Source organism: Chiloscyllium plagiosum, chromosome 7 (genome assembly GCF_004010195.1).
Source record: "Chiloscyllium plagiosum isolate BGI_BamShark_2017 chromosome 7, ASM401019v2, whole genome shotgun sequence".
NCBI classification, from domain to species: Eukaryota; Metazoa; Chordata; class Chondrichthyes; order Orectolobiformes; family Hemiscylliidae; genus Chiloscyllium; species Chiloscyllium plagiosum.
In genome coordinates, this window is record NC_057716.1 from 50,795,120 (window position 1) to 50,816,744 (window position 21,625).

Consider the following 21,625-nt stretch of genomic DNA (forward strand, 5'->3'; position numbering starts at 1 on the left):
AGGATTTCCTTCTAACAACTTAGTACTGACTAACTCGGATCAATCCCTGCATTTCCAAGTATTGATTAATCGTGTCCTTCAAAATCTTTTCCATTAATTTCCCTACCACTGATGTCAAGCTAATCAGTCTGTAATTATCTGGCCTATTCCTGCTGCCCTTCTTGAATAAAGAAACTACATTAGCTGTACTGTATTCATCTGGCACTTTAGCTGTGGCCAGTAAAGTATTAAGTATCACCGCCAGGAACCCAGTAATCTCTTCTGACTTGGAAGAGTCAGGGATACATCTCAGCAGCCGCTGGAGATTTGTGCACCTTTCTGCCTACTAAAACATCTAGTACCTCCTTCTTGTTAATATTAATATGTTCTAGAACCTCATCATGCCCTCTGATACCCCAACTACAATCTCTTTCCCTTCTGTGAACGCAGATGAGAAAAATTCATTTCAAACCTTGCCCATGTCCACTGGTTCCATGCACACATTGATCTTTTGATCTCTCATAGATTTTTATGGTAACACTCTGAGTCTAAATGTATGTATAAAATGCCTTGAGTTTTTCTTGATTTAATCGACCAAGGATTCTCGTGGCCCCTCTTTGCTCTCCTGGTTTCCTTTTTAAGCAATGTCCGACACTCTTTATGCCTATGAACGGCTTCCCCTGTTTTTAATGTACTATGCCTGACATATGCTTGCCTTGTTTTTCTTTATCAAACTCTTGATATCCTTTGGCATTCAGGATTCCCTGGACTTAAAAGGAATTTGCTGGGTCTGATTTCTTACTATACTACTTTTAAAAGACTCCCACTTTCGAAATGTCTACTTACCTGCTCAGTCTGTTTGCCAGACCCTGTCTAATGATACTGAAATCAACCTTTCCCCAGTTTAGTCAGTTAATTTCTACACTATCCTTATCCCTTTCCATAATGACTTCGAAACTTGGTCACTATCCCCAAAAATACTCAACCACTAAAACTTCAACCGCTTGACCAACTTCATTTCCTAGAATTAGGTCTAGCATTGCCCCATCTATCTACTCGTACAAATCACTTTCCTAGATGCACTTTAAAAACTCCATCTTGTCTAATCTTTTCACACTTAAGGTGATCCTAGTTGATCTTAATTGAAGTCCTCTCCAACTTTAACCCTGTTCCTCTCAGACCTTTCTATGATTTGCCTACATATCTGATCCTCTATCTCCCTCTGACTGTTGGGAGGATAGTAGTGTAATTCCAGCAAGGTAATCACCCTTTTTTATTTCTGAGCTGCACTCAGGTGACCACATTTGAAGACCCTTTTAGGATGTCTTCCATTATTACTTTGATGGTTTCCTTAATCAATAATGTAATGTTCCCACCTTTTTTACTTCCACCTATCTCAACTGAAACTTCTGTACCCTGGAATGATGAGTTGCCAGTCCCGTCCTTCCTTCCACTATGACTCAATGATTGCAACAGTATCATGTTCCCACATATGATCAAAGTTATCAGTTCATCCATCTTGCTAGTTAAGCTCCTTGTACTAAAACAAAGTTAAAAATTGCACAATACCAGGTAATAGTTGAACTGGTTTATTTGGAAGCAGTAGCTTTCAGAACACTGCTCCTTCTTCAGGTGGTTGTGAAGCAGGGCCATAAGACTCTGAATTTATAGCAAACGATTACAGAGTCATGCAACTGAAATGATATATTTAACAAACCTAGATTGTTGTTAAGTCTCTCATCTCTTAGAATGGGTTAATAGGCTTCGGTTCATTAATATGTTAATCCCAGTACTTCTTTTAAGTCACATTCTCAAGATAACTTAAGGTTTTATATTTAAAAAATAGTGACATTGCACCTCAGACTATGCATTAAAGGTGTGAGGTCAGAGCCTGTCTGTATTCTAATCATGAGTCAGAATGGTTCTATTTCCAAAGTGAAATTTACAAAATATTATATGGATTGACTGCCTGGATTAATTGCCTACAGGTTGTGCACTTTTTGAGCAGAATAGAATGTATCTGCAAATATATTTCTGCAAACACAAATTCACCCCCTAGACTTACATGTATGTGCATGCGCCGGAGAGAGACAGAGAGAGAATGAGTTTGTGCTTATGAGTGTGTGCATGTGAATGTGAGTGCATGTGAGATATTGTATTTTAGTGTGTCTGCAAGTTTGGTAAAGTGTGTGTTTGAGTGTGATGGGCTATACGCCAGTGAGAGAATGCGTTCGTGGATGTGAGTGTGAGGGGTGCATATGTGTGTGTATGAGAAAGAACGTGTGTATGAGAGAAGGTCTGCATGAGTGTGAATATGTGAAGGTGATGGCATCCTTGAGTACTTTACGTTACGTTCCTCCTCATCATGAAGAACATGATGGACACCTGAAAGTGCTCGAGGATGCCCTGAAAAGAACAGGGTACGATGTTCAACTCATCCATCGCCAGTTCCAACGTGCCACAGCAAGAAACCATAATAACCTCCTCAGGAGACAGACACAGGTTGCAACCAATAAGGTACCCTTTGTTGCCCAGTACTTCCCAGGAACCGAAAAATTGTGCCATGTTCTTTGCAGCCTGCAATGCATTATCAATGAAGATGATCATCTCACCAAGACCTTTCCAACTTCTCCACTTTTCGCCTTTGAACAATTGGAAACCTTAAACAGATCATTGTTCACAGCAAATTGCCCAGCCTTCAGGACAACATAGATCACAACACCATACAACCTTGTCATGGCAACCACTGCAAGTCATGTCAGAGTGTCGACATGGATGCCATCTTACACGTGAGGATACCACCCACCATGTATGCGGCAGGTACTCATGTGACTCGGTCAACGTTGTCTACCTCATACGTTGCAGCAAGGTTTCCCCGAGGCATTGTACATTGGTGAGACCAAGCTGACAGTACGACAATGGATGAATGGACACTGCACAATCACCAGACAAGGGTGTTTCTATAGAGTCAAGGAACACTTCAGAGGTCCGGAACATTAGGCCTCGGATCATTGGGTGACCATCATCCACGGTGAACTTCGGGACAGGCAACCACAGAGACTGACCAAGCAGAGGCTGATAGCCAAGTTCGGTACCCATTAGGCTGGCCTCAACTGGGACCTTGGGTTCATGTCATACTACACATGATCCCACTACACTATAGACTCTCTCTCTTGCTCTCTCACACACACAGGTATACACACACGTACACACACGTACACAGTCACTTACATGCTCAAACACTCACGCAGACCGTCTCTCATACACACACTGTCTCTCATATGCACACATGTACACCCCATCCACACTCACACCCACTCACGCAGCCTTTCACAGGCTTATACCACACCCACAAGCACACACTCTGTCACGTGCACTCACACGCACACAGTCACTCTCGCTCTCTCTCTCTTTCCTACACATGTATGTCGATGGGGTGAATTTGTGTTTGCAGAATTATATTTACAGATACATTCTATTCTGCTCAACAAGTACACAACCTGTAGGCAGTCAATGTAGACAGTCAATCCATATAATATTTTGTAAATTCCACTTTGGAAATAGAACCAGTCTGACTCAAGATTGGAATATAGACAGACACTGACCGTACACCTTTAATGCATTATCTGAGCTGAGATGTAATTTTTTTTATATAAAACCATAAGTTATCTTGAGAATGTGACTTAAAAGAAGTTCTGGGATTTACATATTAATGAACTGAAACCTGTAACCCATTCTAAAAGATGAGAGACTTAACAACAATCTAGATTGTTAAATATAGAATTTTACTTGCATGACACTGTAATGTCTTGCTATAAATTGTGTCTTATGGCCCTGCTTCACAACCACCTGAAGAAGGAGCAGCGCTCTGAAAGCTAGTGCTACCAAATAAACCTGCTAGACTATAACCTGGTGTTGTGTAATTTTTAACTTTGTCCACTGCAGTCGAATACCGGCTCCTCCATGTCATGCGCTAAATAGATACAACTTAGTTTTCTAGACGTCCTGTGTGACTTATCCTGCCCCTGTCTTCTCCATCTACTGGACCACCCTAGCATTCCTTCTATGTCTGATTGGACCATGCTCCCAACTTTACATCTACTCTGTGCCCCCTCCCCTTGCCAGGTCAGTTTAAAAGCTCCCGAACAGCACAAGCAAACCTCACAGCAAGGATATTGGACCCATTCCAGTTCAGGTGCAAGCTGTCCAACTTGTACAGGCCCCACCTATCCCAGAAGCTATCCCAAGGATCCAAACATCTGAAACCCTCCCTCCTACAACATCGCTTTAGCCCATTATTCATCTATCTTCCTGTTCCTGTACCCAGTAGTGTGTCACATTCAAAGTAATCAGGAGATTACAACTTTAGTAGTCTTCCTCCTTAATCCACTGCCTAACTCTCTAAATTCCTGCTTGCGGATCTCTTTTTTTAAACCCATGTCACCAGTACTGACATATGTCACAACTGCTGGCTGTTCACCTTCCTCCCATAACACTTCCGCCACCGCCCCCCCCGCACTTAGAATGCCCTCTGAGATAATCCTGACACTGGCACCAGGGGGACAACATATCATTCCAGAGTCTCGTCTGCTGCCACAGAACTGCTTGTCATTTCCCATTACAATCGAGTCCTCTATCACTACAACTCTTCCTGTCTTATCGAGCAAGTAGAAACAGTTGATTGATTTCCAGCCAATAAAGAAAGTTTACAGATGGATTTTCTTTCTTACCCGTAGTATTCCTTAATGGATCTCCTGTCTAAAATGGTGGTCGGACAACCTCATTTTGTCCGTTGCATCAAACCCAATGACGATCGAGAAGCAGAAAAGTTTTTTGAAGAAAGAGTACTGGTTCAGTTGCGGTACACTGGCATTTTGGAAACTATTCGCATTCGGGCTCAAGGATATTCTCATCGCATCCTCTTTGAAGAGTTTGTTAAAAGGTATAAGTACCATAGACAATAAGGGGATATAATGTGTAAAATGTGTTTTATCAACCAAAATACTTTGGGTAGAATCTTATAGGGACCTTAACAATATGCGTGAGATCTGTGGCATGAGAAATTTGACAAGGTTTGCATTGACATTAGAAAAACTCACTCCCTCTGTAATGCATTTGCTGAGCAGCAAGGCAAATATCTCACTAGGTTGCTTGTTTGCTCTCTCGTAGCAACAACCTACGTCATCTTACTGTACATCACACAAAGACTTCAGTCTAACACCTGCAGTATATGCCATCTGTTGATGCAGTAAACACACTATATATGTATTCAACCCCATGGCCATGTTGGAAAGTGATGGGGACTTGTAGTCAGTCCAGTCAAAGCCGGGGACTGTCATCTTTCAGGGATACCAGTACCGTCAGACATTGGCACAAGCCTTCACACAGTGCAGAGGTTGGCCATGGTCAGTCATCCACTTGGTCCACTCACAGTCAGGGAATCTGTCTAAATACAGTCCAGGGAGTGGACAATAATCTGTTCAATAGAAGCAGTGCTCAGGAGCAGTGAGGGGAATTGTGTATTATCCATTAGGGAGCTGCTTAGACAGTGATCAGTGTTCTGGTCAGGTATGTTTTGAGATTGCTCATCGAAGGTCAGCAGAAATGGAGCCAATACATTTATGGGGATATTGTTGATTTTCAGGAGTTTGTGATCACAGTTATCTAATCTAAGCAGTGATAAGATCATAGAGTCATTGAGATATTCAGCATTGAAACAGACCCTTTGGTCCAACTCGTTCTTGCTAACCAGATATCTCAACCCTATATCCCTCCAAACCCTTCCTATTCATTAGATTACTTACAGTGTGGAAACAGGCCCTTCGGCCCAACAAGTTCACACCACCCCGCCGAAGCGCAACCCACCCATACCCCTACATTTATCCCTTACCTAACACTACGGGCAATTTAGCATGGCCAATTCACCTGACCTGCACATCTTTGGACTGTGGGAGGAAACCGGAGCACCCGGAGGAAACCCACGCAGACACGGGGAGAATGTGCAAACTCCACACAGTCAGTCACCTGAGGCGGGAATTGAACCCAGGTCACTGGCGCTGTGAGGCAGCAGTGCTAACCACTGTGCCACTGTGCCGCCCATCATATACCCATCCAGATGCCTTTTAAATGTTGCAATTGTACTAGCCTCCACCACTTCCTCTGGCAGCCCATTCCACACACGCACCACCCTCTGCGTGAAAAAGTTGTCCCTTAGGTCTCTTTTATATCATTTCCCTCTCACCCTAAACCTATGCCTCTAGTTCTGGACTCCCCCACCCCAAGGAAAAGACCTTTTCTATTTACCCTATCCATGCCCCTCATGATTTTATAAACCTCTATAAGGTCACCCCTCAGCCCAACAATTTGTAGCAATTTTCTGATATTTTGTTGAGTTTAAGAACCAAAAGTTTAGTATGTTACATCAGTTAATTAGACAAAGTCTATGACCCTGACAGATCAGAATGCTTTATTGATCCTAATGCCTTACTGTAGAATGGAGAACCTGGGCTGTAGGTTTGAAGTGATGGAGTGTTCATCCTTGATATCATGCAGTTTTTGCTGGTAACAGTCTTTGTTCCTCCATTGGCCTGACATAGGGGAACTTCTGGTCTTCTCCCAAATAGTTGGTGACTCATTCCCCTGAATTCTCTCTCACTTTTTTGCCCTTTCTCTCTCCCTCCCTCCCTTCTCTCTCGACCATCCCCGTCTCTCTCACTCTGTTTCCCTCTCTCCCATCCCCCATCCATGTTGATATACCTTACTTTGAGAGCTGGTTATTTATGCTGAGTAAATCACCATTTTAAATCCTCTCGACCAATGACCACAGGCAGCTACTCATGATGCCAGGATGACAGTTTACCCTTTATCCACCTTCATTTGAAAATTAGATTTTTTCATTGCTTCTAAGAACAAATATTTCTCATTTTCCAAAACACTGCATTCACAATAGGGTACTGTGTGCTCAATAAATCATTTGTTAAAGTTTGCTTCTTACTATTGCAACGCAGTTAAATGAGATCTCACTACACAGGAAGTACTGACTATGGAATACTCAAAGGACAGAGTTTTAAAGGGAACTCCAATTTCCAACAATATGCCCATTGATCATTGAGGGGAGTGCAAGGGACACTGTAACGGCACCAGCGGATCACTGCCACAAGGGGTGGGGAGAAAGGAAAGGTATGTGGAAAGGTGGGACAAGGATGATGATGGTGGGAAACTCAAGATGTGTGGGGTGTAGACTAAGCAGCATCAGAGGGTATGGTAGGCTACTGGAAGTTGTGGATAGTGTGGGGAAGGTGATAATGTTATTAGCAGTGATCACCATTGTGATCTCCAGAGGGGGTGCTTAGAGTACCAGAGTGGGCATCATTACATTGTAATGTTGAGGCTCTTGGTGGAGGGAGGGTACTTGGAGGAAAAGTTCATTATCGTGCATCTCCACTTGCAGGGATGGATGGAAATGGGCGGTCAGGCTACAACAAAGTTCAAGGAGCCATGGAGACACCTAAGGGGTGGGGTAGCAGGTATCAATGGGAAGTTGCGTTATATGCCAATACTTGCCATTCTCTGGACGCAAAATGAAACTGGAATGTGGTACAGGGCAGGCAGTGCCAGTTTTATGGGCGAAAGTAAAAATCTGTATCTGCTGGACATCAGGACATTGAAAAAGCAAAAACATGAAGTATGTGTTTGCAAACTCCACCTAAGTTTCATTTGCAATAATTTCTCCACACATTTGTGATGTATGTTCAATGAATGTGCTTCGGCTTCAATTGTTGGTCAAAGACAAATTGCACCATGCCATTGATGCTTGCCAGTGGATATTATAGGAAGCTGGCAATGCCTTAATTTCCTATGTATACCTTTGATGATTCAGACACCCAAAGAAACAGCAAAGAGAGGATACACTATAAGCAAAAAAAACTATATATATATTATTTGAGTGGATTTGTCTGATGTATAAGCTATGAACACAGACTCAGTGGGCTGAAGGGCTTCTTCTGTGCTGTATGATTCTATGATCCTATGGCAATTAGCATGAAATATGGTATGTCTAATCAAGACTATCAACAGTAAACTGTTATATTTCAATAATTATTTTTAATTGATCTCTTTACAACATTGGCTCCTAGTTAATCAATATTTTGATTTTAGAATTTTCAACTCAGCTTTCAAGTATTTCTCTGGCCTTGTTCCTGCTCTGTCTCTGTAATCTTCTCTAGCTCCACAATTTGAGATACCTGTGAGCTAGTCCATGCTGAAAAAACCAGGCCTCTTAAGCACTTATAATTTCAATCATTCCACCAATAGTGGCTATGCCTTCAGCTGCCATATCTTTACTTCTGCACTCAAATCCTAAATTCTGGAAGTTCCTCCTTAAATCTCTCTACCATCTCACTGCTTTGCCTCCTTTAAGACAGTCCTTAAAAACTTGCCTCTGTAAGCTGCATTCTGTAAGCTCTGATATTCTCCACATTGGGAATGGCAACAACATCATTACCCACCAAGTGGAAATGGGCAGCCAATTAAACCATTAATTAATAATTAAATTGGCAAATTAACAGCTGCTTCTCATCCTTAATGGCATTTTATCAGCCCCAGGCTGATCCCACACTGTGTGCCAAGGCTGCCACGAAAACTATGGTAGCTTCCCAGTGGGGTTTCCCATAGTAATGAGGGACCTTTTTTAATGGATTGTCTGTGGCCCATGGTGGGACTTCCTTACCACTCCACCACTGCAAGATTCATTCCTTTGATTAATGGGGCATGCCTTTCCTGTCTCCGTGCAATAAGTGGAAATTCTTACCGGGCCTCATTATCATTGCTGCTGTTGGACGTCTGACTGGGTCAGCAGCTCTGAGAGGCAAGGATTGTGGCCCTGGTAGTAACTACTTCATTATCTGCTACCTGTTATATCCTACCCAGACTCTCATTGTCCATCTATGCAGGCACATAACCCACTTTTATCCTGGCAGTGGTTCAATTTAACATATGGGATCATTCTGTCTTATGTCCAAAGTTATATTTACTTAAATAAGTCTATTAAAAAAGATTTTTAAACATTTTTAAAATGATTTTTTTTTAACATTTACTTTGTATGTTAACTTTGAAGGGATAGAATATTCTTCAATTGATTTAGTAAAGTTTTTTTGTGTCTGATCCTTAATGCAATTATCTGATTGTTAAATACCCATAATTATTAAGTGTGACACGGGTTTTGGGGTTCTAATGAACTGAAATTGTGAATCTTTTCTGTTATTATACCTCTGAAATTGACAACAATTTTGAAGTTTATTTACCATGACCGACTGTGATTAATTAAAAGTTATTCATCTAATGAAAGTTTCCACTTCTAAATTATTAAATTTTCTGTAAAAATCCTGGTATAAGTTGTACCTTTCTGAAGTAGTTGTAACTAAGATTTGACAGCATGCTAATTGGAAGCACTCCTAATCAATCTATTTGGTCCTGCAAATGCACTGACATGATTGTGAATTGCCAATTTGTTTCCATCATGGTAAGAAATTACACATTTTTTAAGGTTTGCTTATGAATTTTCAAATATAATTGTGTTATATTCATTTTTCAACTATAATTGAGTTATATTCATTTTTCTACTGTGAATTCTACGATAATCTCCATCTACTTCCCAATCTTTATATTGCTCTCTATAAAATGATACTAAAAAGTGAAGGATCATGAGTGCATTTAACTTCCTGGTTTGCTGTCCATGATAATTCTTCAAACTAATTGGCTGTAAGCCTGCTTGGTAGTAGCACTGTTGCTGGATACTTAGTGATTCCCTTGACGAAGTACTAGATTTGGATTTCTCCTTTACTGTTTTAAATCAATGCTGGATTACCACTGAAGAGCGTAATATAGGTCTGTATTACGTTTGTCAACTTGTAGCGTTGTTGGAGCAAGTAACAGATAATATGTTGATAGTATTTGCTTAGTCTGATTAGTCTTTTGATTCTAACATTTTGATTTTGCTAGTGACTAAAACATGAATGTGAGCATCAGATATAAGTTTGCTTATTACTGATCCGCCGTGGGTAAACTGGCATCACTTCAAGCTACCTGTAAATTTGGCATCCTGTTGGACATTTACAGGTGTTGTTGCTGTATTTGCAGTGCAGCTCACAGCTTGTTTCTTTTGATTTTTTACCTTTCTCCCCCTTTTCAGAACTGACAAATTATCCAAGTTGTTTCATGTTTGCAGAAGCAGGTGTAGATAACTTCACAGGCAGCTTTGCAAACCTTGGAGAAAGGGAATTTCCTACATGAGCTAGTTATGTACTTCTTGTGCTTTTAAGTGATCTTTAATGAACATTTAATAAGACTTTGGAATTGTTTGGACTTAAATGATATTGCATTATGCCACAAGTGCTGCAATTCACATAGCATACATAGAGTCTTATTTACATTTTAATATTTTTAATTTAGTCTTTATACTGTTTGTTTTCTTATTTCAGAAAATATTCACTTTAACCTTTGCCCATGATCAGACAAGCATCTTCCAATCTGTACCATAGTACATAAGCTGAATTCTGTCATGTTCAATTTGATTGCTGCATAGTATACGTGTTATAATCTCTGTTAACTGGTCTCTTTTGGCAGTCCCTGAACGATCCATTCATGTCCTTGCTGCTTGAGCAATGATTCCAGCTTTTTTCTCTTACAGACGTTCTGCCTGCTGAAGTAAGTTTCCCAACTACTTCTCATAACACATTGAATAATTTTCATTCATCTGCCTCTCATATCTTCTCCTGCAACATGTTCTACTCACCTATCAACTCTATCCTTACTAATCTTTGGGTCCCTAAACCCCCAACATTTTCAATGCAAGTTTATCATCCTCATGTTTATATCCTTTCATAGCCCCATCATTTTAAAATCAGTGACCTCCTCCAGCTCTTAATCCCTGCCCCCAGGTTTCCAGTCCACTAAGTCAGGACATTTGTTCATCCCGCTGAATTTTTGCCCCACCATTAATGTCTGTACTTTCAATTATCTTGGTATAATATATTCAGATGTCCTTCCCCACAACCCCTTCATATTTTCATTTCTGTCTTTTTAAGATACTTCTGAGAATCCCCTTATTTGACCAGCTCCTGGTCATCTCTCCTGATATATCCTCCTTTGACATAGCAGTCATTTTTGTCTTTGAATCACTGAAATACCAAATACTGGTTTTTCGTCTTAAAGATGCGATAACAATGTTGCTCAGGGGCACCTGCCACTATTGACAGTTATTTAAAAGGAATCAGCTATAAATAATTTTAACTAATATTCCTATACTTGAATATGCATCACTTATTGAGTTCAGCAATGGTTAACAATCATTAAACATGACAAAAGTGGAAGATGAAGCTTGCTGGAAATCACAGAGCCCTACAGTCTGGAAGTAGGCCATTCAGCCCATCGAGTCCACACTGACACCCCGAAGAGCAAGCCATCCATTCCCACCACCTACCCTATCTCTGTAACCCTGCAATGCCCATGTCTAATCCACTTAATATACACATCCCTGGAAACAATGAGCAATTTACCATATCCAATCCAATTAACCTGCATATCTTTGGACTGTGGGAGGAAACTGGAGCACCTGAAGGAAACCTATGCAGAAAAGGGGAGAATATGCAAACTCCACACACACATTCACCCAAGGGTGGAATCAAAACCAGGTCCCAGGTATTGTGGAAATACTCAGTTGGCCTGGCAGCATCTGTGGAGAGAGTAACCAAGTTATTGTTTCAAGGCTGATTTTTCATCAGTTTTCCCAAGGCAGAATTGTGACCACTGCATTTAATAATTTGGATTTATTAAGGATTTTTAATATAATTGAATGAAAATTTTCTAATCTTAAAATTTCAAATCAATAAGAAATAGCACATGAAAGTTTAAGATTGATTAAATATAAGAAAAACATGCATGAAATGTTTCCATGTTGATAATTAATGCAGCATCTGTCTAATTTAGGTTTGCTTGATATAAAACTGTGCCAGAGATAGATGACATCATTTTCTTTTTCAAACAAAATGACTGTCTTTTGTATTTATTTTATGTTTAAGGTGATATAACGTTATGTACTCCCCATTAAATTGCTACTTATGCAACTTGATAAAATGCAAAAGAAATTAGGTTTTACTAAGTTGAGGCTGCACTTGCAGGAGCATTTTATTTGCTGAATCATTTAATCAACTTTCCCTAACTGATTGACAGAAATATGTGAATGTCCTATATGCAGCTGGCTCTTCAGTTCTGCACCTGGATGGAAAATCACGAACTTGTGATTGCAAAAGAAAAAAGAGCCCAGCCAAATATTTATTTGAAAATGTTAATTAAAAATAGAAAATTACAACAATGGAATGTAACTTTGCATTCTTTATAGGTAGCTATTCCCTTCTGCACTCAAGCTGAAAACATAAAAACTATTGCTACAATATTCTAAAAGAATTCTTTATTAACTATTTGCTGAAATAGATTGGAATAAACCCTTAAAGCAACATGGTTCATGTAGGAGAAAGTGATTGCATTTGTGAATAGCATCTTCAGAACCCCAAGGATTTTCTTAGTGTCAAATGCAGTATTATGGTCTGTCAGAATCACCAAGAGGAAACATGTTTTCAGATGAATGAGGGCAACTTGCCAAAACAGAAGTGCATATAAGTATTTTGTGAATTGTGAATAATTCTGTAAATTTTCTGATACTTGTGGGTAAGGGCAAGAGTGGAAGTGTGTTAAACTGGGGGAAGGCCAACTGCAGCTTAACTAGGCAAGAATTGGAGAATGTGGATTGGGAGCGGCAGTTTGAGGGTAAATCCACATTTGGTATGTGGGAGTCTTTTAAACACTAGTTAATTAGAATGCAAGATAAACATGTTCCTGTGAAAATGGAGGACAGACATGACAGGATCCAGTACCTTGAATCACAGGGGAAATGATAAGATGAGTCAAAAACAAGATTACCAAGGTCTAGGCAACTAAAAACAGACAAAGTTCTTGAAGAATATGGAGAAAGTAGGAAGGAGCTCAAACAGGGAATTAGCAGGGCTAAAAGGGGCCATGAAATGTCGTTGGTTAACAGGGTTAAGGAGAATCCGATGGCATTTTATACATATATGAGGCACAGGAGGGTAGCTAGGGAAAGAGTAGGCCCACTCAAGGATAAAGGAAGGAAGTGACATATGGAGCCTGAGGAAATGAGAGAGATCCTTAATGAGGAATTCACATCAGTATTCACCAAAGAGCAGGACATAAGGGATGTTGAGGTTCAGGACACATGTGTGAATAATCTGGAGCAGGTCATCATAATGGAGGAAGTCTTGGGTGTCTTGAAATGCATTAAGGTAGACAAGTCCCTCGGGCTAGATATCCCAGGATACTGTGGAAGGCAAGGGAAGAAATACCTTAACAGATATCTTTGCATCCTCATTGGCCTCAGGTGACATTTCAGAGGACTGGACAATGGCCAACGTTGTTCCTGTATTTAAGAAGGGAAACAGTGATAATCCAAGTAATTACAGGCTGAAACCCGACTTCAGTGGTGGGGAAGTTGTTAGAGATGGTACTAAGAGGTAGGATTTATTCACATTTGGAAACTCAGCGGTTAGCACTGCTGCCTCACAGCGCCAGGGACCCGAGTTCAATTCCTGCCTCAGGCAACTGTCTGTGTGGAGTTTGCACATTCTCCCCGTATTTGCGTGGGTTTCCTCCAGGTACTCCGGTTTCCTCCCACAGTTCAGAGATGTGCAGGTCAGGTGAATTGGCCATGCTAAATTGCCTATAGCGTTAGGTGCATTAGTGGGGGGGTGGGTTTGTCTTCAGAGGGTCGGTGTGGACTTGTTGGGCTGAAGGGCCTGTTTCCACACTGTGGGGAATCTAATCATCTAACCTTGTTAGTGGTAGGCAGCATGGGTTTGTGCACGGAAAGTCATGTGTCACTAACTTAATTGAATTTTTTGAGGAGGTGACAAGAATGATTGATGAGGGAAGGACAGTGGATGTTGTCTACATGGACTTTAATATGGCATTTGATAAGGTACCTTATGGTAGGCTCATACAAATAGGATCTGGGGTGAGCTGAACAGATTGATACAAAACTGGCTTGGTCATAGAAGACAGTGAGGAGTGGTACAAGACTGCTTTTGTCATATAGGATGGTGTATATAAATAATTTGGAGGAAAATGTAAGTGATCTGATTAATAAGTTTGTTGGTCGCACCAAAATTGGCAAATTATGACTAAAGGATCTGCAAATTGAAGCAAGATCAGATGCAGGGGCAAGCAATTTAATTAGGTGCAAGAGAAGATGCCTCAAGGTGAAAGTGCCAGGAAAAGCTGTTGAAAATGGTAAGTGGAGTGCTGTCCCTCTAGTATATATCTGGCAGGCCACCTCGATCCCACTGATAGGCAATGGCCTGAATTGGAAATTCCTGTTGGAGTCTGCACAGTGGCCTTAATGGGCCCATTAAGAGGCTGATTTGCTTCACTGTTTGCAAAACAATGTACTTACCCATCACATAGTAGCTGGCTGTAGGGCTCTTGTAGTGAATTCATAGTGTCCATACCTCTGAACCAGGAGGCCTGGATTCAAGTCACACCAGAGGTGTGCACTAACATCTCTGAACAGGTTGGTTAGAAAATAGATTAAAAATATATAAAATATCTGGCTTAGAAGGATTTCTGGCACAGTGATAAGGTCGGAATTTCTGGGCCAGAATGTCCTGGATCAAGTTCCACCTGCACTGGAGCAGATTGATTCAGAATACTTAGCAGCTGGCTTGCAGTAGTAATGTGACCTCCACCTCTGCTGTGATGTCCTTTCACTTTAGTTTGAGGCAACAAGTCAACACTTGAAAATTGATTTCAGAAATGTGAAACACAGATTGTGTGAACTTTCAGAGCTTAAGATAAATAGAGTTGGAATTTATTCCAGTCTCAGTGACAAAACTGAGAAATAGCTCCAGACTTAAATAAAAAGGCTGAGCAAATTAGAACTGCCACCTTACCATTAGTGGTGGGAAAAGAGTGCTAGGAGCTGTATCACACCCTAAACCTCACCAATGCGCAGCAAACTCAGACAGGAGAAGTTATGAAGGCTTTGAAGATATACATTGAACCTAGTGTTAATGTTACTCATGAACAGTATGTGTTCAACATCAGAACTCAATGGGAGAGGGAGACTATTGGTCATTGTGACTGTACTGATAAATGCACTTGAAGTCTAAGAGTTTGGACAACTGAAAGATTATGTCATTACGTCGTATTTTCATGGGTACAAGAGATCCCGCAATGAGAACACATCTGTTGAGGGAGGAGAAATTTACTGTTAGGCAAGTTGTTAGCATATGAAGAAGCTCTGAGGTTGTTGATCATCAGCTAGTGTGTATTAATGGGAGAACAGACAAAGCATTGCATTATACAGAGATGCATTCCAGGCCAAATTAAAATGATATATTAGAGTAAAGAGGGAGAGGTTTTTGCAGATGGGCCAGTAGGAAATTCAAGACCAGTGGATGTAAATATTGTGGAGGACAGAAAGAACAGAAAGCATGTTCTGCATGGGGGATGCAGCCCTCTAAGTGCAAGAAGCTAAATCACTTTGCAAGCAACACCTTTTGTTAGAAAGAAGCAAAGCAAGCCTGTGAAGATATCAGCTGATGATCCTGAATAATTAGTTACTACCATACATATTGCCAGAACTGAAGGTAATAAAACATTTGTGACCATTAGAATGATGACTGCAGAAGCAAAGCATCAAATCAATGGTAAAGCATCAAATAGATAGTTATTTTGTGCAAAGCACAGCCTTGTGCAAAGTCCGTCAAGATGGTGACCCAAAAATGAAGTTCTGACAAGTAAAATTGAAACGATATGATGAATGATACTCATCTCCAGTAGACAAATGAAGCTGAGGGTCCAATATGATGGGAAGATTGAAGATACAGAGTATCAAATAAACAATAAATAAAATCCATTCATCTCAGTAAAAGCTTGTGTTAGTGACCCTACGTGAAAGAAGAGATTTGCAGTGTTTTACAGGTCACTAACCCACTGACTATTGATTAGATCCATGTGAAATCAGACAAACTAACAATTCACATGCATGTCAGTAAATGATCAGAATGCTTTAGAGACAAGGGATGAAATGTATGTGCAGAGACTGATGAAAATGGACACACTTGTTCATTTCTCTTTTAACTTTGTATATTGAGAATCTTGCATACAAATCTTGCATGATAATGCATGTAATGTTTTAATGAAAAGGGGAATGATTAATGGCTCCAACACCCCTGCTTCAAAAGTTGCCTCAAGGTAGGTCCATGTCAGCACGAGGTGTGGCTAGATATTGCATAATAATCATTTCTGCTCCAGCTTCTACATTTGTTTAAAAGTTTATTAGGTCAGCATGAAGGAAGAACTTAGAAAGAGACAAGAAATATTGTGTCTCTAGTGTATTTGTAAGTGTGCATATCCTAGTTTATGTAAAATTCATCAAGGGATTCTTGTAAGTAGCTATTTAGGATGTAGTACTGCTCATTTAAATCTGAAGTAACAATGTTTTCTCCAGATACCGTGGAACAAATGCAAATGATAATGATGAATTAGAATTGCAACTTGTAGTGATTGGGATGAGGACCAGGTGGATTTCATTGACTAAGAGATCCTTGATTGGGGTTGTTAACCTGGGCTGAAAATGTGTTGCTGGAAAAGTGCAGCAGGTCAGGCAGCATCCAAGGAGCAGGAGAATCGACGTTTCGGGCATGAGCCAATGAGGAGAGTGAGCCAAGCAAGCTAAGATAAAAGGTAGGGAGGAGGGACTTGGGGGAGGGGTGTTGGAAATGCGATAGGTGGAAGGAGGTAAAGGTGAGGGTGATAGGCCGGAGTGGGGGGAGAGAGGTCAGGAAGAAGATTGCAGGTTAGGAAGGCGGTGCTGAGTTCGAGGGATTTGACTGAGACAAGGTGGGTGAAACATTCCGCAAGTAGGCGGCCTGTCTCCCCAATATAGAGGAGGCCACATTGGGTGCGGAATATATTGGGGAGACAGGCCGCCTACTTGCAGAAGCACCCAATGTGGCCTCCTCTATATTGGACGTAAAAAGGCGGGCCCTGTATCGACTGCTGCTGCATGCTGTCCACCCCTTCTCCCTCATCCACCGTCCAGACACGCCTTGGCGTGCCCATTTGCCACCGGGTGGTGGAGATCCCCAGTGGAGGACTCTCTACACGGGAGTCCTCCCCTTTCTCTCGGGAATTGCGGTGGTTCACGGACTCCCAGCCCAACAGCTTGTTCTGTGGTGCTGTGGTGTCCGTGGACCATGTATATATTGGGTGTGGGCATTTGCACTCCCTTTCAATTTTCTCAAAAACCTCCTCCTCTGCTTTTAGTTGCACTTCAGTCCCACGCACCTGATCTACGGGCACCCAGTACGGAGGAGGGAGGGCAGGTCTGAAATCCTCCTCGTGAGTCTGCTCCTAGGTCGGCTGTGGAGGGGGTTGTTAAGGCTGACTGCCTGCCCGTCTACGTTAGAGCCCGGGTGTCTCTAGAAAAGGAGCATGCGGTGTCCACCAACACCCTGGAGTTGTTCAGTGAGAGGTGGGTGCCGCAGGGAGTGGAGTGCATCATTTCCCCCTCCACCTCTATTTTGATTTAATCCCTGCCCTCCCCTTCACTGTTTGATCACACAGCATTGCCCTTTGATGTGAAGGGCACTGCTTGTCACAGGCCACTCGGGTGCTTCCTTTCTTCCTGGTGGTGGAAATTTGAATAAAGATTTGTGCACCTTGTGTCTTTCACTGTGTCTCACACCTGCGCACACACACAACATCGGTGCTGGGGAAAAGTAAAAGGTAAAAAAAGACAAAAAAAAATAAGAGTGTCAGACACCTTGTTCACTCTGAGAGCTAAAAAAACCCAGGAATGTCAGATATCTTGATCACTCTGACAGCTGGCTCTTGTGGGAGCTGGACCAGTGTTCAAGGACTCTCCTCTTGATTGTTTCAAGAAAAGGGGGATTGATTCTGGGACTGGCTGGCCCACAGCCAGTGCATTAGGAAAACAATAAACAGAAGATTTTCTTCCTGGTGGTGGAAATTGAATAAAGATTTGTGCACCTTGTGTCTTTCATTGTGTCTCGCACTAGCACGCACACAACATGGGTGCGTGGGGGGAAAATAAGCACTACCGCAATTCGGCGGTAGTGTGGGGAAAAGAAAAGAACAGGAGTATCAGACATCCTGTTCACTCTAAGAGCTAGCTCTTGAGGGAGCTGGATCAGAAAAAAAAATTTAAAAATAAAAACGAAAGGAAATAAGCACGAGTGTCAGTGATTCTGTTCACTCTGAGAGCTGGCTATGAGGGAGCTGGATCAGTCAGGGACTCTTAAAAGAAAAAAAAAAGCAGGAGATTCAGAAGATTTCCTCAGTCTAGGGACTGGCTTTGAACTAGCTGGTCTGAGTCCATGTACTGTGCACATGTAACTAAAAGGTGGCTTGTTGCTGGAATACCGGCCTCTGTGCGGTTATTTCACAATGACATATAACTTTAGCAACACAGGAGCCCAGACGTCCATATTTACCAAATTCCTCAGCAAATTAGGGACATACAATATTGTGAGTTTGTGTAAGTATATTAAACTGTCACGTTGAGCCTGATCACATGACACCATGATGATCTTGTTAATTATTTTGGTGGGGAAACAATGCAATCTAGCTTGAGTCAACACCACTTTAATAAAAGCTCTTATTGTTTTAAACACTGTGGCCCCCTTAGTCCTTCCTGAAATGTAACACAACAAAGACTTGCAAAAAGGATCCAAGCTACTCCGCGATCTACCCAGGCAATCCACTGATTCATCAAAAAGGAAAAACAAAGTTATGGTCCTCATGATAGATCTTGGAGGTCCTTCATTTAAAATAAAATAAATCAAAAGACGCTGTTGCTTTTTTAAAAGAAGAATTTACTCCATGGAGGAGGTGAATAGTGCAGAAGAAACGTGCTGTGTGCTCCACCCTGAAAGAGCACTGTGAGTAATGAGTGCTGTACACAGAGGGAAATGTTTTCAGGGTATACCTTGTTTTAAGTGAAGAGAAGAGAGGTAGTGCTAAAATTTTCATAGTGCACCATGCAATGCAGACTCAACAGATAAGTTGGAACATGAGAAATCATAAAATGGCAGATGAGAGTGGAGCACCAATGCAGACTCAAAACTGGTATTTGAGTGGGAAGACAAGTTGTGCAGGCAACAAATTGCTGGTGTAAAGAAGCTGCATGTAGGGAAAGAAAGGGCACATCAAATGGACGTGTTTGATGAAGAAACTTCAACAGCACACAACAAAAGTACAAAAACCAAAGAGCAGGAAGAAAATCTATACAGTATAAAACAGGCATGTGAACAGCTCAGACTCTTGCTCTGAAAATTAGCTGATATTTAACATAATGGCTATTACTGGCAACACTAACTGATACTGGGTTACTCCCTCATTGAATGACAAACTGGTAAGAATAGAGATAGATACCACTGCAGCGGTTTCATGATGCTTGGATGTGTGTATCAGAAGCTGCTGAGTCAAATTGCACTGCAACCCTCAAAAATTGTACTAAGAATGTAGGCAGGTGAAGCAATGCCTTTAATGGGTATTATGCATCTGTTACAGAGATGTTCTGAACCATATCCAAAAGTTTACCTTAATTCTTCAAAAGGATACCCCATCCCTTGGTAACTTTAGACTTTTTCCTAACTGAAGTCTTTAAGATATTAACAGGAAAAGACAGGATAGATAAACTATTTCCACTGGTTGCCAATTCCAGAACTAGTGGCATGGTCTGAGAATTAGGATCTGACCATTCAGAATAGATGTTAAGAAGCACTTCTACACACAAAGGGAGATAGATACATGGAACTCTCTTCCATAAAAGGCAATGGATGCTCGATCAGTTGTTAACTTTAAATGTGAAATAGATACATTTTTGTTTCGAGTATTAAGGGCTAGGGGCCACAGGTGGGTATGTGGAGTTAGGTCACACAATCAGCCACGATCTCTTTGGTTGGTGGAACAACCTCAAGACACTGAGTGGCTTAGTCCTGTTTCTATATTCCTATCTACCTATTTAGAATTTGCAAGGTGTACTTTTGACAATCCATATGCAAAACCAGATTAATCTGAGGTGTATTTGCTTAAATAAGCCACAGATGCTCAAACTTCCAACATGCCCACAACCACCACCACCAAATATAGCTGGGAGACTTGCAGATTCAGGTCTCCAGAACTATTTTTGTAATGACTGAAAGGCTGCCTATTTGCAAATTCAGGGAAAATTATCTGATCATTCTGTTTGTTGGAACTTGTATTGTACAAATTACTGCTGTGTTTATTTATGTAGTAAGTAAGTGGATTTTGAAATATGTAGACAGGGAAGCAGTTTGAGGTGCTTAGAGAAACAATCTTTAATTTTTATTTCATGCATTTCCTTTCTTATTTCCATTTCTTCTTTCCATTCCTTGTCCTTCCTTATGCCCTTCTTCCTCAATTCTTCCTTCCTTTTACTTCCGTGAGTGCACCAAATTGAGGCACTTTTTTAGATCATCCCTGCTAACGTGATTTTCATTCTGGTATTGATTAGTAAATACCGATAGCGTTTCTAACTAGAATGCTAAGTATTGAGAGTCGCTGTTGAAAAAGAATTAATGTGTAGCTCTTAACGATATTACTCCACTGGTGATATAACTCATGTTCTATGTATTAGATTTAGGGGCTGGTGATAGTAACCAATTATTATTAATTTACCCAAGGAAGTAATGTGACAAAAATACTGTTCAAAGATTGCTACTTTATGACTCTAAAGTAGTTGTGATGTGAATTTTTAAGTTGACATGTTAGTTTTTGAAATAAGAAAACTAAATGTCTCACCCTAAGGCTTTAAATATATTTTGACTGCCCTTAGAATTTTCTTGTTAGTAATGTTGCTTTTCTTGCTACTGTTAATTTATCTCCAATGAAATATTGATCTGTGCTTTGTTCTCTTACCTGCTAGATATTACTACCTTGCCTTCAAAGCACATCAGACACCTCCTGCTAATTATGCAAGTTGTGCTGCCATTCTAAAGAAAGCAAGACTAGACAAGTGGGTGCTTGGAAAAACTAAGGTAAGAATAGTCTTTAGCATTTTAAAATGTTACTTAAATTTATAGCTGGCTTTTCTCAAGATTGCAGAATAATCTTGGTTTTTGAAATTTGAAGTACCTTTTCATGAATGTTTTTATTGTGTACATAATGCTACATAAGAACACAAAGTATAAGAAATAGAAGCAGAATTAAGCAATTTGTTCCTTTGAGCTTGATTGTGGCCTTAACTCCATTTCCTTCTCTTGTCAATCACAAATATGTCCAACTCAGTTTTAAATATATTCAGTGATCCTGCCTCTACTGCTCTCTGTTAAAGAAATTCCGAACACTAAAGACCCTACTTATGTCCCTCTTAACTGAGACGCTTTATTTAAGACTGTGTCCTTATGCCAGATTCCTTAAAGGGGAAGTATAAACTATACGAAGTAGTTTAACTAAAGACATTTTGGGACAGGTTCAGTTGGGGGTGGCGGGGGGGTGTGGGAGGCGGCATGGTGGCTCAGTGGTTAGC

At 40.9% G+C, this 21,625-nt stretch overlaps 1 protein-coding gene across 4 annotated transcripts in view; it reads left to right on the plus strand.

The window, feature by feature from the left end:
- The window catches only part of myo3b (myosin IIIB), a 577,679-nt gene that overhangs the window by 342,283 nt on the left and 213,771 nt on the right, over window positions 1-21,625 (plus strand). For all 4 annotated transcript variants that reach the window (XM_043693701.1, XM_043693698.1, XM_043693699.1 and 1 more), the window contains 2 exons: window positions 4,716-4,921; window positions 21,023-21,134. In XM_043693701.1, the coding sequence (XP_043549636.1) occupies window positions 4,716-4,921; window positions 21,023-21,134 (318 nt within the window). The remainder of the gene's footprint in view (window positions 1-4,715; window positions 4,922-21,022; window positions 21,135-21,625) is intronic.